The sequence below is a fragment of the Dama dama genome, chromosome 26 (genome assembly GCF_033118175.1).
Source record: "Dama dama isolate Ldn47 chromosome 26, ASM3311817v1, whole genome shotgun sequence".
Lineage (NCBI taxonomy): Eukaryota > Metazoa > Chordata > Mammalia > Artiodactyla > Cervidae > Dama > Dama dama.
In genome coordinates, this window is record NC_083706.1 from 37,565,619 (window position 1) to 37,586,888 (window position 21,270).

The 21,270-nt window shown below is 36.8% G+C and overlaps 1 protein-coding gene across 3 annotated transcripts in view; it reads right to left on the reverse strand.

Annotated features, from left to right (window-relative positions):
* The window catches only part of SHPRH (SNF2 histone linker PHD RING helicase), an 80,985-nt gene that overhangs the window by 58,726 nt on the left and 989 nt on the right, over nucleotides 1-21,270 (reverse strand). For 2 of the 3 annotated variants that reach the window (XM_061130380.1, XM_061130381.1), the window contains exons 2-9: nucleotides 14,837-15,503; nucleotides 12,416-12,545; nucleotides 10,354-10,572; nucleotides 7,560-7,638; nucleotides 6,758-6,908; nucleotides 3,668-3,776; nucleotides 2,936-3,192; nucleotides 549-1,208 (exon numbers count right to left, since the gene is read on the reverse strand). In XM_061130380.1, the coding sequence (XP_060986363.1) occupies nucleotides 549-1,208; nucleotides 2,936-3,192; nucleotides 3,668-3,776; nucleotides 6,758-6,908; nucleotides 7,560-7,638; nucleotides 10,354-10,572; nucleotides 12,416-12,545; nucleotides 14,837-15,475 (2,244 nt within the window). In that variant the 5' untranslated portion in view covers nucleotides 15,476-15,503. Of the gene's footprint in view, nucleotides 1-548; nucleotides 1,209-2,935; nucleotides 3,193-3,667; nucleotides 3,777-6,757; nucleotides 6,909-7,559; nucleotides 7,639-10,353; nucleotides 10,573-12,415; nucleotides 12,546-14,836; nucleotides 15,504-21,270 lie in introns of those variants that run through there. The other variant, XM_061130382.1, reaches the window with a different exon arrangement.

Sequence of the window (21,270 nt, forward strand, 5' to 3'; positions counted from 1 at the left end):
CAGTAGTGAACAATAACATTAAATGAACACTCACTATGTGCCAGTACTTTATCAAATCATTTAATCTTCACAAAAAGTGTGTGGGGTACAACTTTTAGAACTTAGCACAATTTCTGGCACACAATAGGTGTTCACTAACTATTTGTTGAATGAGTAAATTCTTATTTTACAGAAGGGGTAACTGAGGCTTCAGAGGAAGATTCTGGAGCTAAAAGATGTAGGATCATATAAGCAGATAACTATTAAACAATGCTGCCTTTGAACTGCATTTCTTTCTGAATACAAAGATGTTTTCCCTTACATGATTAAGGACTTTTTCAAAAACTTTCATAACTTTCCACTCAAAGTGCTTTAACTTTTAATGTCAGAAAAGAATAAACAGTCTACTGTATTTTTTCTTATTCTTAATTTCCTCTTCGAGTTCTGACTTAATATTATTATCTCATTAAGTTAATTTTGGGGATAAAAACAAGGTGACAAAGATTATAAAAACTATCATAAGCAAACATTTACATTTTCCTATCCCTTTAGAGTCCAAACTGTCTTACCAAGACTCGAAGAGATGATGACCTCACATGCCTGTTGATTTCATCCACCCACTGATGACAGATGGAACTGGGGGAGATGATCAGAGTTGCTCTCGTAGATACTGGCTCCATTGCAACAAGGCAGTGGGGGCAGTAGAAAGGTTTAACCTTCAGATTCTTCTCCTCATAATTCACACATTTTGCATGTTGCCACAAGCGGCATTTCAGGCACTGAACACGAGGCTTACAGTCTGCCTGGTCAAGTTCACCACATATGCACTCAAAGCGGTAATCGGGAGAATTACAGGGACCCATGATATTAGAGTGTGGCATGTCATCACCAACAGGATTTAGAGATTCAGCTTGGTCCTTGGCTGAATGTTCTTGACTGACTTCAAAGACACATGTACCTTCAGACGTGGTAACATCAGTAATTTCAGAGTTACCGGTAGGTGGGCAGTGATCTTGTGGGCTGAGACCAATGCTCAGCTGGCTTTTTTCCCTTTTTGTGGACAGAGCAGGTTTCTTCCTCCACTTACTACGGTTTCTCCTGGGCTTACAGTAATAATAGTAAGGATCATCATCATCATCAGAGGTATTTGATGGCAAATATTCAGAGTCTGTGTCCTTGTTTCCTGATTTTCTGGATTCTTTCTGAGTTTTCCTTGGACTCCCGACTGCCTATGAAAAACATTATTTATTTAATTTATTTCAATGGAGTGACATAGCTAAAATTAAACACCCAGCTTCATGTGCTTTACATAAAAATCTCATAGGCAGTCTTTGTCACTCTTTCCCTGAGGAGAATCACTCCTGATCAGTGGTTTTCAAATTGCTCTATGAACTCCTCTCCCTGCAGGCCCAAAAGGAAAAGAAAACTCTACCGTTGTTTAATTAAGATTTGGAAGGAACAAAACTTAGAAATAAAGGGAGCTACTAATTTTGCTATCAATCTCTTAGAATTTACAGTCTGTCTAAATCAATAAAAGACTGGTAGTTTATAATACATAAAGATACAAACTAGGGTAATTATGGGCTTCCCTGGTGGCTCAGCGGTAAAGAATCCACCAGTAGTGAAGGTGATGTGGGTTCAATCCCTGGGCTGTAAAGATCCCCTGGAGAAAGAAATGGAAACCCACTCCAGTATTCTTGCCTGGGAAATCCCATGGACACAGGGGCCTGTCCATGGGCTGCAGTCTACAGGGTCACAAAAGAGTTGGACATGACTTAGTGACTAAACAACAACAGGGGCAATTATAAAAATATCAAGTATTAAAACATAGCTTTTAACCAAAGTAAAAATGAATCTACCAGTTACTGCAATAAACAAATACATTCCTTCTTTCTTTCTCCTTTCTACTGGTGTGCCCTCTTGCAATTACTTATTGAATGCCAATTCTGAGCCAGGCAACATGTTAGATGGTGGGGATGTAAGTATGAGGTATATTTAGCTCCTGGTCTCAAAGGAGTCTGTTGGAAAAGAGAGAACAGTAAAAGGCAACCCTCTCCAGTATTCTTGCGTGGGGAATCCTATGGACAGAGGAGCCTGGTGGGCTACAATTCATGGTGTTGCAAAAGAGGAGGACACTACTGAGCAAGACCCTTTAAAATGATGCTACAGGATTGCATGAGGGGGTTATGTAACAGATAGGGTCTGTGCTGGGGAGGCAGATGCCAGCTGCACCTTCCTAGAAGTGATGTCACAGTCAAGGGTGAACAGAGGAATGAATGACATTAACATGGAATGATTGGCATTAACTGAAGGAGATTTTCCTTTTTTGGTAGCAGAAGGATTATTAAAAGCACAGAAGTTCATTGCAGTCTTCTAACCTGGCTGGGGAAAAAATGCTGAAGACACTACTCTTGGAAGAGAACTTCTTGGTCTGCCATTTCTTTCACAGTAGCTAAGCTAGTAACTCTACATTTTGAATTGTTGTCATCAGTCTTTTCTTGATTTATATTCACAAATTTTTAACTATTTTCTTAAAAGTAAATTGTAGTACTGGCCCAGAAGTTTTATAACAAAATATAAATATTTTAGAAGGTGATGACAAGGGAAAATGAGAACTTATAAAAGATTCAAATCATATGTAAAGAGTTATGCAGATGTAATGTATTAACATTTTTAAAGTATGGAACATGCTTTTTGAGTGTGGACAATAGCATGAGGGTGAAGATAAGTTATTTTAACCTATGTTATGCGTTACTAACTAACTGCATAATCCACTCAATTAATACTTATTTTTAGTTTCTACTCCGATGGAACTTTTATTCAGAAAGTAGAAAACAGAAGTCATAGCCATTAGTGTTTTTCCTAATGTTTCTTTTTTATCATCTGGCTTTAGACAGGTGGGATCTGTCAACTTACTTTGTAAAGCATCACATACACACTTGATAAATGGTATTACCTGCTTTCTCGTTTTATCATGTATGTCCTCTTCTTTGTAATTCTTCCCCAGTGTAAAAGTACCAGAAAAACCATGACCTTTGATCTGTTTCACAAGGCCTTCAAAAATTAAACATTTGAGCATCCGTTTCAGAAGACTCCTGTTCCGCTGAACATCATATCTATATATAGAACTGACATATTTATAGATGGAAAGAATAGAAACTCCTTTTTTTCCATTCATTTCTTTAACAGCTGTCAGGATCATCACACGTGTAGCTAAATGCAAAAGGATATGCTAACTCAGTCAAAACAATTAAAGTGAAAAGAAAATAAAACTCAGTTAATCTTAATGTGCATTAAGAACCATGTTAAGTAAAGAAAAAAGATTTATTAAAGACATGCTGTCTGTATATCATCATTTTGAAGAATATGTAATAAACTTATCTCAATTAAGAAACAAATTACAGTAATGAAAATAATTTAAGAAGCAAATTACATTACATTAATTTGCTAAACTACGAATTAAGCAACAAACTATCTGGATCAAGTCAAACCAAAGAATAAATCTTTACTTTTGTTACCTAACCCTTTTGTTAAGATAATATGCCTTGTAACCAAACTTTTATGCAAAGTATAAACAACTGTAAAAACAATTATTTATAACAATTATAAGATATTGCTATTAAAGATTATAAGAATTAGAACACATATCACTGCAAAAGGTGTTATCTTTAAGAGATTTCATACTTACGGGGGCACTGAACTTTTTCTTTTGGTTCAAATTCCATATTCTGGGTTTCTGTCTTTTTTACATTTCCGCCAGAATAACGTGATGGAATGAAATAGTTTACCACTTCTCCCTGATATAAACAATGTTAAGCAGTTACACAGTGTTTTGCTTTCAGTATTCTGAGTGGCTTCACAAAATTAACCCTCCTTCTATTAAGGAGATGCAAAAGAGTTGTAACAAATTATGAAAGAAAGGGCTAAATATGTTATTCACACATACAAATCTTATGTTTTATTTCAGAGTTAACAGCTAGCCATCATTTAAAAAAATTACACATATTAAATTACTTAAAGTGTGAAATTTCTGAAATTAACATGTTAAGCCTTGTTTAAAATTGTATTAACCAACTGAATTTGTAATAGCAATCAAATTAAGTTAAAATTAACACAGCTAATGAGCAGAAAACCCTCAAAAGGAAGTTACTGATAGTTAAAACTGTACACGCCAACTCATTTCTCTACAAGGGAAACAGACATTCCCTACTCTATCCCTTACTCAAATCTGAAAGGATAATTTTGCAAACTTTACCCTATCAAAAGACCACATAACTGCTAAGGTTGTGAGCATGGTGGACCCTGGCCTCATTTCGGCAGGATTTAATGTGCTAATTGACGATTTCAAAATCTGAAAATATAAACTATAAACTATGAATCTCAGTGAAGCTTTTTTTTCTTATAAGCTCTAAAATTTATATTTTTAAACACAACTATACATTTTAGAGGGTTTCCCTAGGGGCTCAAATGGTAAAGAAATCCACCTGCAATGCAGGAGACCCAGGTTTAATCCCTGGGTTGGGAAGATCCTCTGGAGAAGAGAGTGGCTACCCACTCCACTATTCTTGCCTGGAGAATCCCATGGACAGATAATCCTGGGGAGCTACAATCCCTGGGGTTGCAAAGAGTTAGACATGACTGAGAGACTAACAAGAATACACAGAAGAATACACGAAAGAACTGTACAAAAAAGATCTTCATGACCCAGATAATCATGATGGTGTCATCACTCATCCAGAGCCAGACATCCTGGAATGTGAAGTCAAGTGGGCCTTAGGAAGCATCACTACGAACAAAGCTAGTGGAGGTGGCAGAATTTCAGTGGAGCTATTTCAAATCACGAAAGACGATGCTGTGAATGTGCTGCATTCAATATGTCAGCAAATTTGGAAAACTCAGCAGTGGCCACAGGACTGGAAAAGGTCAGTTTTCATTCCAATCCCAAAGAAAGGCAATGCCAGAGAATGCTCAAACTACCACACAATTGCACTCATCTCACACGCTAGTAAAGCAATGCTTAAAATTTTCCAAGCCAGGCTTCAGCAATACGTGAACCATGAACTTCCAGATGATCAAGCTGGTTTTAGAAAAGGCAGAGGAGCCAGAGATCAAATTGCCAACATCCGCTGGATCATTGAAAAAGCAAGAGAGTTCCAGAAAAACATCTATTTCTGCTTTATTGACTATGCCAAAGCCTTTGACTGTGTGGATCACAATAAACTGTGGAAAATTCTGAAAGAGATGGGAATACCAGACCACCTAACCTGCTTCTTGAGAAACCTGTATGCAGGTCAGGAAGCAACAGTTAGAACTGGACATGGAACAACAGACTGGTTCCAAATAGGAAAAGGAGTACGTCAAGGCTGTATATTGTCACCCTGCTCATTTAACTTATATGCAGAGTACATCATGAGAAACACTGGGCTAGAGGAAGCACAAGCTGGAATCAAGACTGCCGGGAGAAATATCAATAACCTCAGATATGCAGATGACACCACTCTTATGGCAGAAAGTGAAGAGGAACTGAAAAGCCTCTTGATAAAAGTGAAAGAGGAGAGTGAAAAAGCTGGCTTAAAGCTCAGCATTCAGAAAACTAAGATCATGGCATCTGGTTCCATCACTTCATGGCAAATGGATGGGAAAACAGTGGAAACAGTGGCTGACTTCATTTTTCTGGGCTCCACAATCACTGCAGATGGTGATAGCAGCCATGAAATTAAAAGACGCTTACTCCTTGGAAGGAAAGTTATGACCAAACTAGACAGCATATTAAAAAGCAGAGATATTACTTTGCCAACAAAGGTCCATCTAGTCAAGGTTATGGTTTTTCCTGTGGCATGTATGGATATGAGAGTTGGACTATAAAGAAAGCTGAGCACCCAAGAATTGATGTTTTTGAACTGTGGTGTTGGAGAAGACTCTTGAGAGTCCCTTGGATTGCAAGGAGATCCAAGCAGTCCATCCTAAAGGAGATCAGTCCTGGGTGTTCACTGGAAGGACTGGTGTTGAAGCTGAAAGTTCAATACTTTGGCCACTTGATGCGAAGAATTGATTCATTTTAAAATACCCTGATGCTGGGAAAGATTGAGGGCAGGAGAAGAGGACGACAGAGGATGAGATGGTTGGATGGAATCACCAACTCGATGGACATGCGTTTGGGTGGCCTCCGGGAGTTGGTGGTGGACAGGGAGGCCTGGCATGCTGCAGTTCATGGGGTTGCAAAGAGTCGGACATGACTGAGCAACTGAACTAAACTGAGCAACTAACACACACACATTTTAGAGTAAAGACTTTGTTTACTGAGAAATTTTGTTTGTTTCACTTGTTCATTTCATTGAGAAATCTACTTACTTAGCTATTTACCCTTTAACAAAGTTCTAATTATTTGACCCCAAGATTTATATATCTGAGATTTGCGCAATTTTTGAAAAATAGCTCTCAAAAATATGTAGCAGTAGTATGGAGATCTGAAGAAGTGACAAAACATTTGAGGAAGTAATCAAGCTTTCCTAAGAGAATTTCTCTGCCAACTAGAAGGAAGCTTCATAAATAACAGCATATCTATCCCCTTCGTGATTGGCCAATATCACTTTAAAAAACTTTGCCAGTTCACAAATATCCCATTTTCTGTGCCTATGTGAAGTTAACAACTAATACAAGTCATAAGCCACAGAATAAACTGAAAGTGTTGACTTAAGTGCCAACCAAATGTTCAACATACGATGCTTTCTGGAGAACATATGCTCTGCTTTCCCAAGCCCTGTAGTACTCCTCCTACCTCAGGAAGAGTGAGAGCATCTTGTTTGACATCTTGTCGAGTATGTGTCAGAATCAGAGCCAAAACCTCCACTGTCTTTCCAAGACCCATCTCGTCTGCTAAGATCCCACCAAGCAACTGTGGTCCAGCATTTGGGTACTCACGAATGATGCTAAAGGAAAATACAAGAAAAACACATCATAGGAATGCAAATATAAATCACACTGTTCCTAAAGAGAACTGGGAGAAATGCATAAAAGTCTTAAGCTTTTTAAAACTATACTTTCAGTTGCAACAATTATAATCCCTAGATCATGAATATAAGAACAGTGAGAATAAAAAAGCTGCCTGAGTTGACAACTTAAGTGTGCAGAAACAGAATTGGTACTATCATCCTTTTTTCCCCCCATAAATAAAGGGAAGCATGTCTACCTTCTGTGACCTTTATGAATCTGTGAATAAAAATGGCAATAACTACTGATTCACTAATCATATTTATTGATTCCTAAAAACTCTTTTATAATAAAATTAATAAATTTAATGAACTGGCCCATAATAAGGTGATATTTTTACTTAAAATTATAATCTCTTTAAATATCAATAACTACACATCTTATGTCTATCCTACTGCATTTATCTACCAAAAAATTACAAGTGCTATTAATTCCATGTCTATCCTATCTATAAAACTGCCTAATGAGACTTTAATTTAGTATGCCTTTTTGAGGTACTGCCAAGGCTTAAGACATATGCCATCAATCTCATATAGGTTTTCGTAATATTTGTTTTCAATATCAAGCACACAAGCAGAGTTTTGCCTTACCAGCCTGTGTATGGATTGTAGTAGAGTTTCACACCCTCAGATGTAACAATTTCTCTCCATAGAAAGTGTAGGGCATTTTCTACAAGAAAAATAAACCATTTTCTGTTTATTTTCCATTCTGCCAGATAATTACATCAAAATAAAAGTAAGTCAACAGCCAGGATACCCCGGGAAGGCACATACATGTGGGTAAAAGGCCAGGACACCGCTCTTATTCTTCAGATATTATTCTTTTGCTTCCTTTGTTTAGCACACAAATATTTTCCATAGAAGCAAGTGATAAGACAGAAAAACTAAAGCAAATTATACCTGCAATTATATTTTATTGGATACTTTATAATTTATTAGTTGTATTTTAATTATGCAAAGTATAGCAAAATATACAAATTATACTAGTATAGAGGATTAACAGGCAAAGAAAACCAATACATTTCATCAAGGCTTAGACAATAAATGAAAGCAGCTTGTCTTTTACACATGCTTTAAGAAGTTACCTTATATTGTTAAATAATTTCACAGATAAATGATACTGGGCTAATACACTAAATTATATCAGATCTAACCTTTCACATGGGTCTGAGTAGAGGAAAGGCTTAACTGAGGAAAAAAAAATATCTCAAACTACAGCAATGAAGTACTGAGTCTGTGTCAACCAGCATCTTCCACTATCCCTTCTCAATTTAAGTTGTTTAAACCAACTGCTAAGTTGTAGGTATGGCTCTACTTCCAGTGAAATGGTTAGTCATTTTTTGTTACCTTCTTCAGTGATTATTAGGTGAAGCAGGAATACAGACATATAGGTTTTATAAAATGAAAAAAATTAAAAGATAAAAAGTTTTAATTTATGGGAACCACAGAGAACCAAAAAAACACTAAATGACGCATGTGATTTAATCAACAAAATCTAGCCTGGGGACAAAAAGCAATGAATTACTGATACATGCTGCGTGGATGAACCTCAAAAACATTATGTTGAAAGAGGGCAACTCCCTCCACCTGAGTGGACATATTTTATCATTGTCTGTTTCAAAAATGGGCAAAACTAATTTATGATGACAGTGGTTGCCTCCTGAAGGGGTTGAAGTAGGAGAACTGACTAGGCAATGATGGAAAGTGCTGGGTGATGGAAATATTTTATGTCAGCATTGTATGATACAAATATTAAAAGAAACAGGTAAAATTAATTTTAATATTTTTATCTAATGTAATCAAAATACAATATTATCATTTCAATACATAATCAATATAAAAAGTAGTAGTGAGATATTTCACATTCTTTTCTTTTTGTACTATCGGAAATCTAGTGTGTATTTTAAACTTAAACCACATAATTTGGACAGTCACATTTCAAGTCTCAAGAGGCATGGGTGGCCAGTGTCTACTTTTGGGAAAGTCTGGTTCTATGTCTTAAGTGAATTGCTAGTTACACAGACACAGAGATTTATCAAAACTTATCAAACTGTGCCCTTAAGATCTACACATTTACTGTTTCTGTTACACCTTAATCAAATTCCTTAGTTAAAAAAAATTATTTTATTTTAGAGAAAAAAATAACCTGTAGGAAATTCTATAGAGCTATAAAATTTCTTCAACAAATATAAGAAAAAAATAGGAGATGAAATAAAACCTATGGACTAAAAGAAACTTAAGAGACAGCAAGTAATTCCAATACTATATGGATGCTATTTGGTTTCAGATTTGAACAAACTAAAAGAGAGAGAAATAGAAAGGGGGTTAGGAAGGAAGAGAGACAGTGATACTAAGAAATTTTTTGGTTTCAAAATTCATTATATATATATATATTTGTTTAAAAAACCTTTATCTTTTAATGAAATAAACTGAAACATTACCAGATGAAATGATATAATATGTGGGGTTATTGCTGCTGTTTAGTCACTCAGTTGTGTTCGACTCTTTGCAACCCCATGGACTGTACCTACCAGGCTCCTATGTCCATGGGGTTTTCCAGGCAAGAATACTGGAGTAGGTTGCCATTTCCTTCTCCATGTGGGGTTACTACTTCAAAATAATTCAGAATACGGGAGAAGCAAGAGTAAGAAATAATATCGGCTATGAACTGATATTTCCAAAATAAAAAGTTAAAAAAAGTTTGTTGGATAAAAAAGTGGGAGAAATACGGAAGAGATATTCATCACTAATTAAATCTATATAGGAAAAAGGAGAAATGGTTGGCACTTCACTTCCTAGGGTCATGTAAAAATCTCATCTAGTGCCCATCCCTTTAAAGACAATGATAAAGCAGTGACACAAATGATTCCCATAAATTGACTACTTTTATGAAAACACTTACTAGATGACATTTCGTTTTATTATTTATTTTGTGGAGTAGAGAAAATAAGTATAACTAGGAAGCTCAGATTTGTCACATGTTAAGTCTCCCACTTTTATAAACTTGCTTTCTGTCCCTAACATTCACGATTAAATTGTACAGTTTCTTTCATATATTAGCAAGATTCCCATCTGATCAGGTCACAAAAGCAATTCTTAGTTGGAAAGGCATGTTAAAAAATCTCTTGGTTTTTAAAAATTCCATCAAGGCAGCCTTTACTCTGGTTGGAAAAATCAGTTCAAACTTTTACGGATGAGGGAAGTCATAAATGAATTTCTCTAGGTGTCAATTTTGAAGGATGTCTTAGAAAATAATTTTGTTCACAGTAACACACCCATTCTATCCCAGGCTTTCAATATGGTTTACTGACCGATTTCCTCCATCCAAACTCTCTCATTTAATCCCTCTGATCAATTTGCCTTTCTTTAAGTATCTTATACTTGCCACCAGCAGGGGTGCTTTTGAAACGCTCCTGTTGTAGCATCCAGTTGACAGCCTCTCTTTGGTACGGTCTCAACACAGGGGTCAGCGCAGGATGCTGGACATCCACTTGGATGGACAGAGTTTCTTGCTGATGTGTCTGCCTCACAAAGTGATAGAGTTCATCAATGTCCTGTCCCTCTGGCTCACTATCGGAACCTTCCTCATCCTCTTCCAACACATCTGTACATCCAAGAACAAGTGTACTCAGAACAACAAGATCTATATTTGTAACTATAAGCAGTTCTTATTCCCAGAACACACCATATACTCTCCCGACTCTGGGGCTTTGCTTTGTGTGCCTTTTGACTGATCAAAAATCTATGCTTCCACCTTCAAGATAATATAACTGATACTTTTTTCATGACATTTTGTTTTCCCTGATCAGAACACTCTCCTCTGTGTTCATGCAACACTCTCATACATTGGATATAACAATACACTGCAGTCTTTCTCGTGGTATAATCATTTGTGTTCATTCATCCCTTCCGCACTGAACTGTTAATGCTCTCTGAGAGCAAAGGCTGTCTTTTGTTTTTATAGCTCCTCAGAGCAGCCAGCATGTGCTATGCCCATTGTAGATGTTTCATAAACCTCTGAGGAACTGAATGTGAATATCTATTGCAGTTTGTAAAAGAATAATTTATTTTACTTTTACAACATTAAAAAAATCCACAGGCAGACAATTTTTCTACATCTAATAAGACAAAGTTTCCCATTCTATTTCTTATGCTAAAAAAGGACAGGTATTTGGTAACAGCAGCAGCAGCTGCCAATTAGGACATTAAGGGCCTATGCCACCAATACAAATTCATAAGAATTTCAGATTCATTTGTTGGGCACAATTGACCTGTGGAAAAAGATTCATGCTTACAATGTGAAAAAAAAAAACAAATCCCTCAAACTCTTGAAAAATTTGCAAGGCCCTGTAGCTAATGATTTATTACTGAATGGTTTCAAACAGGCCCACACACATTTGTAGGACACACCTCATATGCCTTAAAACAAAGACTGTACCACAAAATACACAATTAACTTTTCTCAATAAAGATTATGTTCTTTTAAGATTTTCAAAAGTTTACAATAAATGTGTAGTTACATGCTTGGCTATTTCTGTTTTAGTGTAGGTGCATATTATTAGTAATTATATTTGAAGTTTTCCTTTGAAACGTTCCAATTTTATTATTTTTAAAAGGCAGAATAATGGATTCTTATCATAACTTTGAAAAAGTTCTAGGTGTACTTCAAAGCATTCCTTCCAATTCTGAAACCAGTGATTTTCTTTTTGTTATGTCTTTAGCATGCAAATGATTTACTATTATTAGCATTATAAAACTTCACAAAGAATGTACTGCAGAAAAACAACTCAATAACCAAGCTTAGAAACTGATTTCCCAGATATCCCAGTATAAAACTGTTCTGATGTGCACCAGAAATAAGGCTGACCCACCATGAGCAGGACTTGGAGAATCTGAGCCGTTTTTCCAGTCGTGCTGATGGGCTGCAGCAAGCCATCCACACTCTCCCTTGGGAACCAATGGCAGACAACTCTGAAACTGCAGTCCTGACCAAGGATGCAACTTCTTGCCAAGAAACAGTAGCAAAGTTAACTGGTCTTTATGGGAAGCAGGCTCTTGAGATTATTTGTCAGACTGCAAAGGAGAGGTGGAGTAAAGGCCGGCCAAGAATCTCTGGCCATGACAAAATAAAAAAATAAACACAGGAATAATGCAAAAATTCCAATCAGCTCAGATCCCTTTATATTCTGCCTATTGATGCCATCAACATTTCTTGAGTACACACTATAAGCTAAGCATATTATTAAGCAAAAAAAAAAAAAAAAGACAAAAAGTATAGTAGTGGGGGCATTTAAGATAAGCATAATTTTGTCATATAGCAATTTTATGTTGGTTGTTCAATTTTATTATGGTTTTATTAGCTGTTTTTCTGGTTGTTATATACAGGATTTGGGAGAAATCCACAGCTCTTCAGGAGCAACAATTTTAAAGTTTATTTTAAAAATTACCTGGAATAATAAAATTGTATAGCTTTTCCATCACTCTCTTCATGAGTTGATTGAACTTTTTCATTCTTGAACTTGCATCACTCAGATAATCTGGTTTTGCTAGGCCAGCTTCCAAAAGATAAATTCCAACCTACAAATAATTAATCAACATTAAAAAGTTTTGACTGTACTACATCATTTTTTATGACCATATAAGAAACACATTTTTAACGCCATCAGTTTTAAAGGTATTCAGAGTATGTACCCCACAGATTCTAAATATATACCTACCAAATCTCAGATATTCCCACTTTCAATAACAAATTTATTCTGCAAATGCAGGGCTTACTATGTGTGATGCACCATTTAAGTAGCTAGAAAAAATATTTCCCTAACTGGAGCTAAGCCTGTGAGACTGTGATGAGAACACCAATTCTACCTACCAAGTCAATGATTTCCCAGCTAGACAATCATCAGAATAATCAGTGAAGCTGGTTAAAAACATAGATTCCCCAAGAAGATTCTTAAGCACAGAGATTTTACTAATCCCTATTCCTAGATCAAACACTAAAATGTTCAGGAAAATAGCCCTGATTAAGGTTATACAGCTTAACTTTGGTGAAACAATGTAGTATGAAGCTTTCCAGTCAAAATTCTTGAATTTTAATACTGGCATTGATATTTAAGAGCTAAAAGAACAAACAAAATGATTGATTTTAACCCAAACGTTGTCATTTACAAAATGGAGAGACGACTATATGAATAGCCCACTTAGTATAATTTTAAAAATTCCTAATGGTAGATAATCAACAAACACAGTTTCTTTCATTTCCCTGTATTATGCTGGCCCTGATTCCATGATCACTGAGAGTCTCATATTCTTTCAGCAAAGAACAAAATTCAATCAGCATTACACTGGAATATGTGGCAAAGAGTACTTTTCATTATTATTTATATTCTGCTCTGTGTTTGCTTAGAGATGCCTAGCTATTGCAGCAGTAAGTGTTTAAATATTTATAAAAGTAGGGATTAGGGAAGACAGGAGAGATCAAGACTCGATGTGGGGGAAAATGGATAGAACACAGGCATACAAACCACAAATTCTTAAATCTGTTTTTTACTTGAGCCACAATTTGTGGCACTCACAATCACCAGAGAGGGGATGCTAGGTTGCAGAGTTTGACTGTACAGGGAAGAATTAATTATAATCTAATGCTTCTAAATTTTCTCCTTTCCTTCAGTCAATTCTGAAGCTATGAATAGGGCTATTGATATAACTGCTTTTTGGTGTGACAAATGTATAACACACATGTATGATGTTCTCAACTGAACAAAAGTGAATTTAACATTTTAGAATTTCAAGTATTGAATCAAGTATATTTCAAGTATTAGAATGAAGACATATTAACTTGCTTTGTAGTTTTCGAAGTACATTTACTTACATTACCTCCCCTGATTTTCAGCACAATTGTATGAGGTAAAAGGAATGAGTATTATTTACATTTCATATGGAAAGAAGCTGAAATTAGAGTCTAAACGATTCACAAAAAGTTACTTGGCTAGTGAACAGCAGAGCCTGAAATGAATCATAAATTTATTCATCCATTTGCTGAAAATCTGTTTAGTATTTGGTATTCTACTGGGCTGTGAAGATTAAAAAAACTTCATAGTCGAGTGCGGGGGGGGAAGATCTAAAATGGAAGTACACTACAAGCGATAAAGGCAAAAATAAGCATGTGCGTCAGGTATTATGGGGGAAGAGCACGTAACACCATCCATGGAGTTTAAGAAAAGATCTCCTCAGATGAAGGAGCTGCACATTGAGGAATGACCAGGAGTTTTGAGGGATGAGGAAGCAACAGCCCAGGCAGAGGGAAGTATGAGAGCAAAAGCACAGATGCAGAAAGACATCAGGGTGTATGCAGGAAAGAAATCAATTTGTAGTTTCTGGGACAGAATAAAGAGCAGAGTGATAAAGAGTTGAGAAGGAGACAGATAAAGCTGGAGGAGACAAAGGCCTATCAAAGGAGAGACTTATATGCCCGATTATAGTTAATTCTGTAGGCATAAATAGACTAGAATTCCATTTGCATTCATATCATACCAGCCCAGAGACAAAGGAGATGAAAGAACTGAAAAGGCAATGATGAAAGGATTGCTACTGGAAGAGAAAGAGATAATGAAGGTCAGAACAAGTCACTGAGAATATAGCTGGAAAGGGTGAATCAGGAAGATCCCCAAAAGTACAGCCTGGAAATGATTGGCTATGATATATAAAATATATATGTACATATATTTTTATAGTTATTGAATGTTCCCAATGAAGTGTACTTTGACAATAATGAAGCTTATCGCTGGCTTTATAGAGCTTCCTTCTAAGTTAATTTCAAAATAGGGTATCCAATGCAGAAGAACCTTAAGGGACACCATATAAATTGATACCTTGATAATGTTATTTTCTTCTGGTTTTTGGTAAAGTTTTATTCTTTTCTTCTTTTGCAGCCATCCCAAATCTTCTAACATTTCACTGCTGAAGGACGACTCCACCTGAATTCCCTTGTCACAGATACTGACTGGCTCATTGAGTCCTCTTTCTTTTTTCTCTACATTTTCACATCCTGAATGAACATAGATCAGGAACTGACTGCTCAACTCGGAACTCGTCAGTGTAAAACTCTTTTCAGAAAAATTTTCAATTAAACACTGTTCAGGAAGAAGCTGAAGAGTGAATTCTCCTAGAAATGCTTTCCAAGAATTATCAAAGTGATAGGGAGAAATTACAATATTCAGCTTTACAGACAAAGGGGAAAAAGTGCCACCAGTCTCTTCTTTATCAATTGATTTTGAGATGCTCACGGCTTCGGAACACCTCCTCTTTTCTCTGTGAGCCACTTCTTCCTTTAGACTGTCATCTAGGATGATGCGGTGAGCAGGAGAGGGGTCCAAACCTGGGCAGGACTGCTCGTCATCAGTTAAGGTGAGAGGTTCATTCCTTCTGTCCTCATGCATATTCCAGCAAAGCTGCTGTTGCTTTTCCTCATCTACCCTCACTGGGGGAGCACGTTTCCGTCGGCTGCTCATTCTCAAGTTCTCTTGGTAAATGTGAACCCTAGAAGATAAACACAACAGCAGACATTCCAAGAGAGGATTTTTGTATTAAAATATTCCAGGATGAACAATTCAACATAGAATAATAATCCCACACAAAACATGAAATCTTTACAGAGATACATAAAGCAATGGATAATTTTTTTTTAATGTCAGATACATTTATGGAACACATTGACTATAATCTCTTGTATTACACAAATCCTAATGATCTTAATGGTCTTTTTAGAGAAATTTAATATAGACAAATTTTTGTTTAAAATAAACTCTAAAAATACATTTAATGATTTTTAAATTTATGATAGTAAGGTAACTGTGGTGTTGGAGAAGACTCTTGAGAGTCCCTTGGACTGCAAGGAGATCCAACTAGTCCATCCTAAAGGAGATCTGTCCTGGGTGTCCATTGGAAGGACTGATGTTGAAGCTGAAATGAAACTCCAATACTTTGGCCACCTGACGTGAAGAGCTGACTCATTTGAAAAGACCCTAATGCTGGGAAAGATTGAGGGCAGGAGAAGAAGGGGACGACAGAGGATGAGATGGTTGGATGACATCACCAACACAACAGACATGGGTTTGGGTGGACTCTGGGAGTTGGTGGTGGACAAGGAGGCCTGGCGTGCTGCAGTTCATGGGGTCGCAAAGAGTTGGACACGACTGAGCAACTGAACTAAACTGAACTGAGTAAGGTAAATCTCTCAAATATTCTGGAAATGCTTATGTGAAAACTTTTAGTAACACTTAAACCCATATAATCACTACAGGATTTCATTTTATTTTATAATTCCAAAGCGTTAACAAAACTTCACTTGACCCTGACAGAGCTTAAAAATCTCTAAAAATATATTCTTTTTCAAAAGAGGAAGATGAAAATATGGAAATGTATTTCTTTTTGTGAATTAGCCTATAAAAAGAATAAGAGGATAGCTGGACAGAGATCTGATGAAAGATTTATATGTGAAATATATAAATAACTCTTGCAAACCAATATTTAAGAAAAACCTTATTTAATAATGGACAAAAATGCTGAATGGTCATTTCACAAAAGATGATCTCTAAGTGCCAAATAAGCACATGAAAATATCCTTACCATCCTCAGTCATTAAGGCATTGCAAATTCAACTCATAAACCACAATGAGAAACTACATATCTAGTAGAATGGTTAAAATGTTAAAGACTGAGGACACAGAACAGCTAGAACTGAATTCTCAAACATTCCAACAGGAAAAGTGTGTCAACTTCTTACAAATTAAATATATACTTTCTGCACAGCCTATTAATTCCCACTCACAGGTGTTTACCTAAGAGAAATAAAAAAACACAGAAACATAAAAACCTTAAACTTGAATTTGTTAATACCAATTTTGTTAATAAATGCCTAAACCTGGAAACAACCCAAATGTTCACCACCTGATGAATGGATAAACAAACGGAATGCTACTCATAATAAACTATTGATACATATAACATGGATGAATTTTTAACACATTATACTAAGTGAAAGAAGCCGAAAGACTATATAGTGCATGATTCCATTCATATGAAATTCTAGAGAAAGTAAAGAATCTAGTGTTAGAGACCAGACTATGGTTTCCAGGGGTCAGGAAGTGCTAAGAGCTGTGACTGACAGCAAAGAAGCAGAAGGGAAAGCTTTGGGGTCACAGAAATGTTCCACAGGTGATCACGTGATTTTATGCATTTGTCAAAATTCATCAAATTGTATACATAAAATTGTTGAATTTTATTGTACGTAATTTATCTTAATAAAACTGATTTAAAAGGCAAAACCAAAAAGCAGGTACAGAAGGGAATTAAAAACTCTTAATAGCTTTATTCCAATAAACTTGAAATGTATCGATAAAATGCTTAATTTACTAAAAAATGTAATGAGTTAAGTTGGCCCAATAAATAGAAAAATCTGAATAGGACAGTAACCATGAAACAAGAAGTAATATTTATCTACCTAAGATCTACCTCATTTCCTTGTTGACAGAACCTTTCTCTTACTGAGGAACATGTTAGCTTTGTGACTTAAAAGCAGAGTGGTTTCCTCAGCAGCCGCAAAGAAGTTGTTTGTGTAGTCCCATAAGGGTGCCGACAGCTGCGTCTAACTTTAAGAGGCAGTATTTAAGTTAAAAACAAAAAGATTTAAACTCAGCTCTTCATTCTCCCGAGCCATAGTTCAAGTGCTCAAAAGCTCTATGTGACCAGAAGCTACCGTATTGGACTGACAATAATCAAACATTTTCATAATAGCAAAATGTCTATCAAAAACTGCTGTTCTAAGTCAATCACGAGAATTCCATTCCCTTAATCAGTGCTTGGTTTATGAATATGGAGGTGGCGGTCTACAATCAACCTCTGACTATAGTTAACTACTTTTCAAGCATCTTGTCTCCTCTATTACTTTGAATAAGAGATCAGAATAATACAGAAAGTCCCTAATACCCTAAGTGCTTGTCTGTGTCCAGTTCTCCTCAGAGCACAGGTTGGAATACTGGAATCAAGTCAGTCTTCTACACCAGTTTATCAGTTAGCCACCATCATAAATATGCCGTATAACATATCACCCAAAGCTCTGCCTGGAGACAGCAATCATTTATTCTCACCGATCTGCAGATTAGTTTAGGATTGGCTGATATAGTCTAGGTTCCGGGAAAAGCCGCTTGGCTCTCCTAAATATAGTCATCTTTCTCCTCGTACCAGCAAAAAAAGCCAAGAATGTTATTATGACAGTGACTGAGGAATGAGTGCAAATCCAATCACACAAGTACTTTTTGGCTTTTGGTTAGGGTAAAAACATTAAGGTTCCATGGGCAAAGCAAGGTCTCACAGATAGACTCAAAGTCAAATGGTGGGGACATATGGGGAGGGAACTGGGCCAGTTACACAATCTATCTCACTAACCACCATAATATTAGTAACATGGTGATGATGGAATCATTAACTCAAATGGCCCCCAAAGCAATTGGCTACAGAATCTCACATCTGGCAAAGCAATGTGGCTTATATGACAGAATGTGAGTTCTGGGGTCCTAAATTCTAATTCTAGCTTTGGCACTTGGAAATTATCTAGCTTCTGTGTGTATGTACAATAGCACAGCAACTGAAGTTTAGCATATCTTCAGTAAGTAGTAGTTGCTATTGTCATCACCCTGAGAACACTATAAACTACACTTTACAATAACCAAACTTTAAAAGTGCAGGATGGGGAACTACAGATCAGTGTGTTTCAAACTTGACTGAACGCTAGAACCATCTGGGGGAAATTTTCAAAATCCTGATGCCCTGGTACTAGCCCAGCCAATTAAACTATCATCTCTGGGGCGGGGCCCAGCCACCACCTCCATTATTTTTTCAGGTTCCCTTGGTGATTCTTCCCTGCTGGCTCAGACAATAGAGTCTACCTGCAATGCAGGAGACCTGGGTTGAATCCCTGAGCTGGGAAGATCCCCTGGAGAAGGGGATGGCAACCCACTCCAGTAGTCTTGCCTGGAGAATTCCACGGACAGAGGAGCCTGGCAGGCTACAGTCCACAGGGTCACAAAGATTTGGACACAACTGAGCAACTAACACTTTCACTCTCACTTGGTGATTCTAGCAGGCAGCCAAGCTTGAGAAACCTTGTTATGGATAGCTAGCTGCCTACAGAAATCCATTTCCTTCCTGGCAAAGTACAGCATAGACAGGAAATGTCTGCTCAACTGGTGGGCCATCAATAGTAGTCCCATGACCAGTCTGAGGCCATCAATTGTGAACAGAGGTTAATACGTGCCCTTCTATTACAACAGTCTTGTAATAGACATATTACTGAACCAGAACACTTCCCTTTCACTCCTTGATCTTTTCTCTGGTAACACTCATCTTCATGCAGTATCTTCTAAACTATAATCTGCACATTCACTCAGATGTTTGCTTTCAACTTGATTCTTCCAATGTCATAGTATTATCAAAGTATTTATCAATTGCAATGATAAGTTCAAGAAAAATAAATACCAGGGTTTCTACCAGGCTCTCCTTTCATTCTCTACTGAGCAAACATTCATGATCTGCCTTCCCTCTGCCCCACCACCCTGTTTTGGTTAACTCTTTTTTGTTTAAAGGAGATTTTTATCTAGGGATAATTCTTGAACCAAAGAAGATTAAATTATTTGATCAAAGCTACTCAAAACCATAATGTTAACTGGGAGCTAATAGGTCCTAGTAAAATTCCATATATCTCTAATCACATTCCAATTCTAAATCCTTCTCCTTACTTTGCTCATACCAGATGAATCTTCTTCCCTTCTTCCCCCACTTAAATACCAGTGTTTGGGTGTAACATGATTATATAACACAGTTTCCTACACGGATCACATTTTGACTCTCATTCCTCTAAATGCCTTTTGCTTGAAATGCCCTTTCATGCTTTTCCACCTAACGATATCCTGATCTCCCACAAAACGTTCCACAACCAGGTATGCTGAATTAAAGGCCTCTCCTTCTTGATTCCAACTGTTACAGTGTTCTCAGCTGTTTGACTTTGAACTACTTGAAAGCCAGGCAGGAACAGAACCCTATTCAGCACTGTACTCCCAATGCCGGGTCAGGGCCAGGATGGAAATGATATTCAAAGTAATGTGAAACAAAGATCTCTAACTGTGAATATTCTCTCTCTTCTCAAGGACCCAGAAGTACTTTTACTCAAATTTCTTTTTGGACCAATCTCACTCAACCATGTTCAAAAAGACTACAGGTAGTGTGAAACTGCTCCTTACAATTTCCAGCCCATAGTGAAACAGAAAACTGATTGTGTCTTTAACAGAAAACAAAGATAGACCGCTAGAAAAATAAATATAAAATGTTGTTACTAAGACAACAGATGGATATCAATTAAACTTATTCAGATTTTTCCCCCTCCAAATTACTATCTCTTCATTAAAAGATAATTGCCAATACTGAATGATGTAGCACAAACCCATGGTAGGTCCTGATTTAGGCTATCCAGGAAAACGGAGAGTATATACATTTGAGATATCGTGCTGCAAGGTAAGCCTTATGCAAGTGAAATTCAATCATTACTGATGACTGAGAAGTTCTCAATGACCTAGCATTACCACAGCTTTTTTCTTAGTGATAACCCCTGCAGGTTGAGAGTATTTTCCTCTGCAGAACTCTAAAACCAGTCACAGATACTTATAAAAGGCCTTGATTTTTCACCAGCAGATTCTATTACCCCAAATCTTTCTAGCCTGAACTCTTAGTAACAGATTCAATAATCCTGTAAGTACAGTTCTTTAGGCCGGACAAGAGGAGGATATATATATAAATAGCATCCTTCAAAATCATTTTATTCTCAACTGCCAGCGTATTGGCTAAGTGGATTTTGTAAACTCTACAAGTGCCATGTTTTGCAATACAGAACATTTATCCCACTACTGCTCACTACTATCTTGCTTCCAGCATGATTTCTCATCATAAACCAACTAGCCTTTCTGGTGACGGTACAGGTATCATGGATCATTTCGATTCATGGGAGTTTCATCATTCTTGCTATCACCCAACAGAATAATTGAAAATAGCTGTAATAACTCTAAAAGTATTTTTTGTTTATTAAAGTCACAAGTTAATTCAAACAGAAGTAGTGAAACTCGTTCAGTCGTGTCCCACTCTTTGAGACCGCATGGACTATATACAATCCATGGAATCCTCCAAGCCAGAATACTGGAGTGGGTAGCCGTTCCCTTCTCCAGGGGATCTTCCCAACCCAGGGATCGAATCCAGGTCT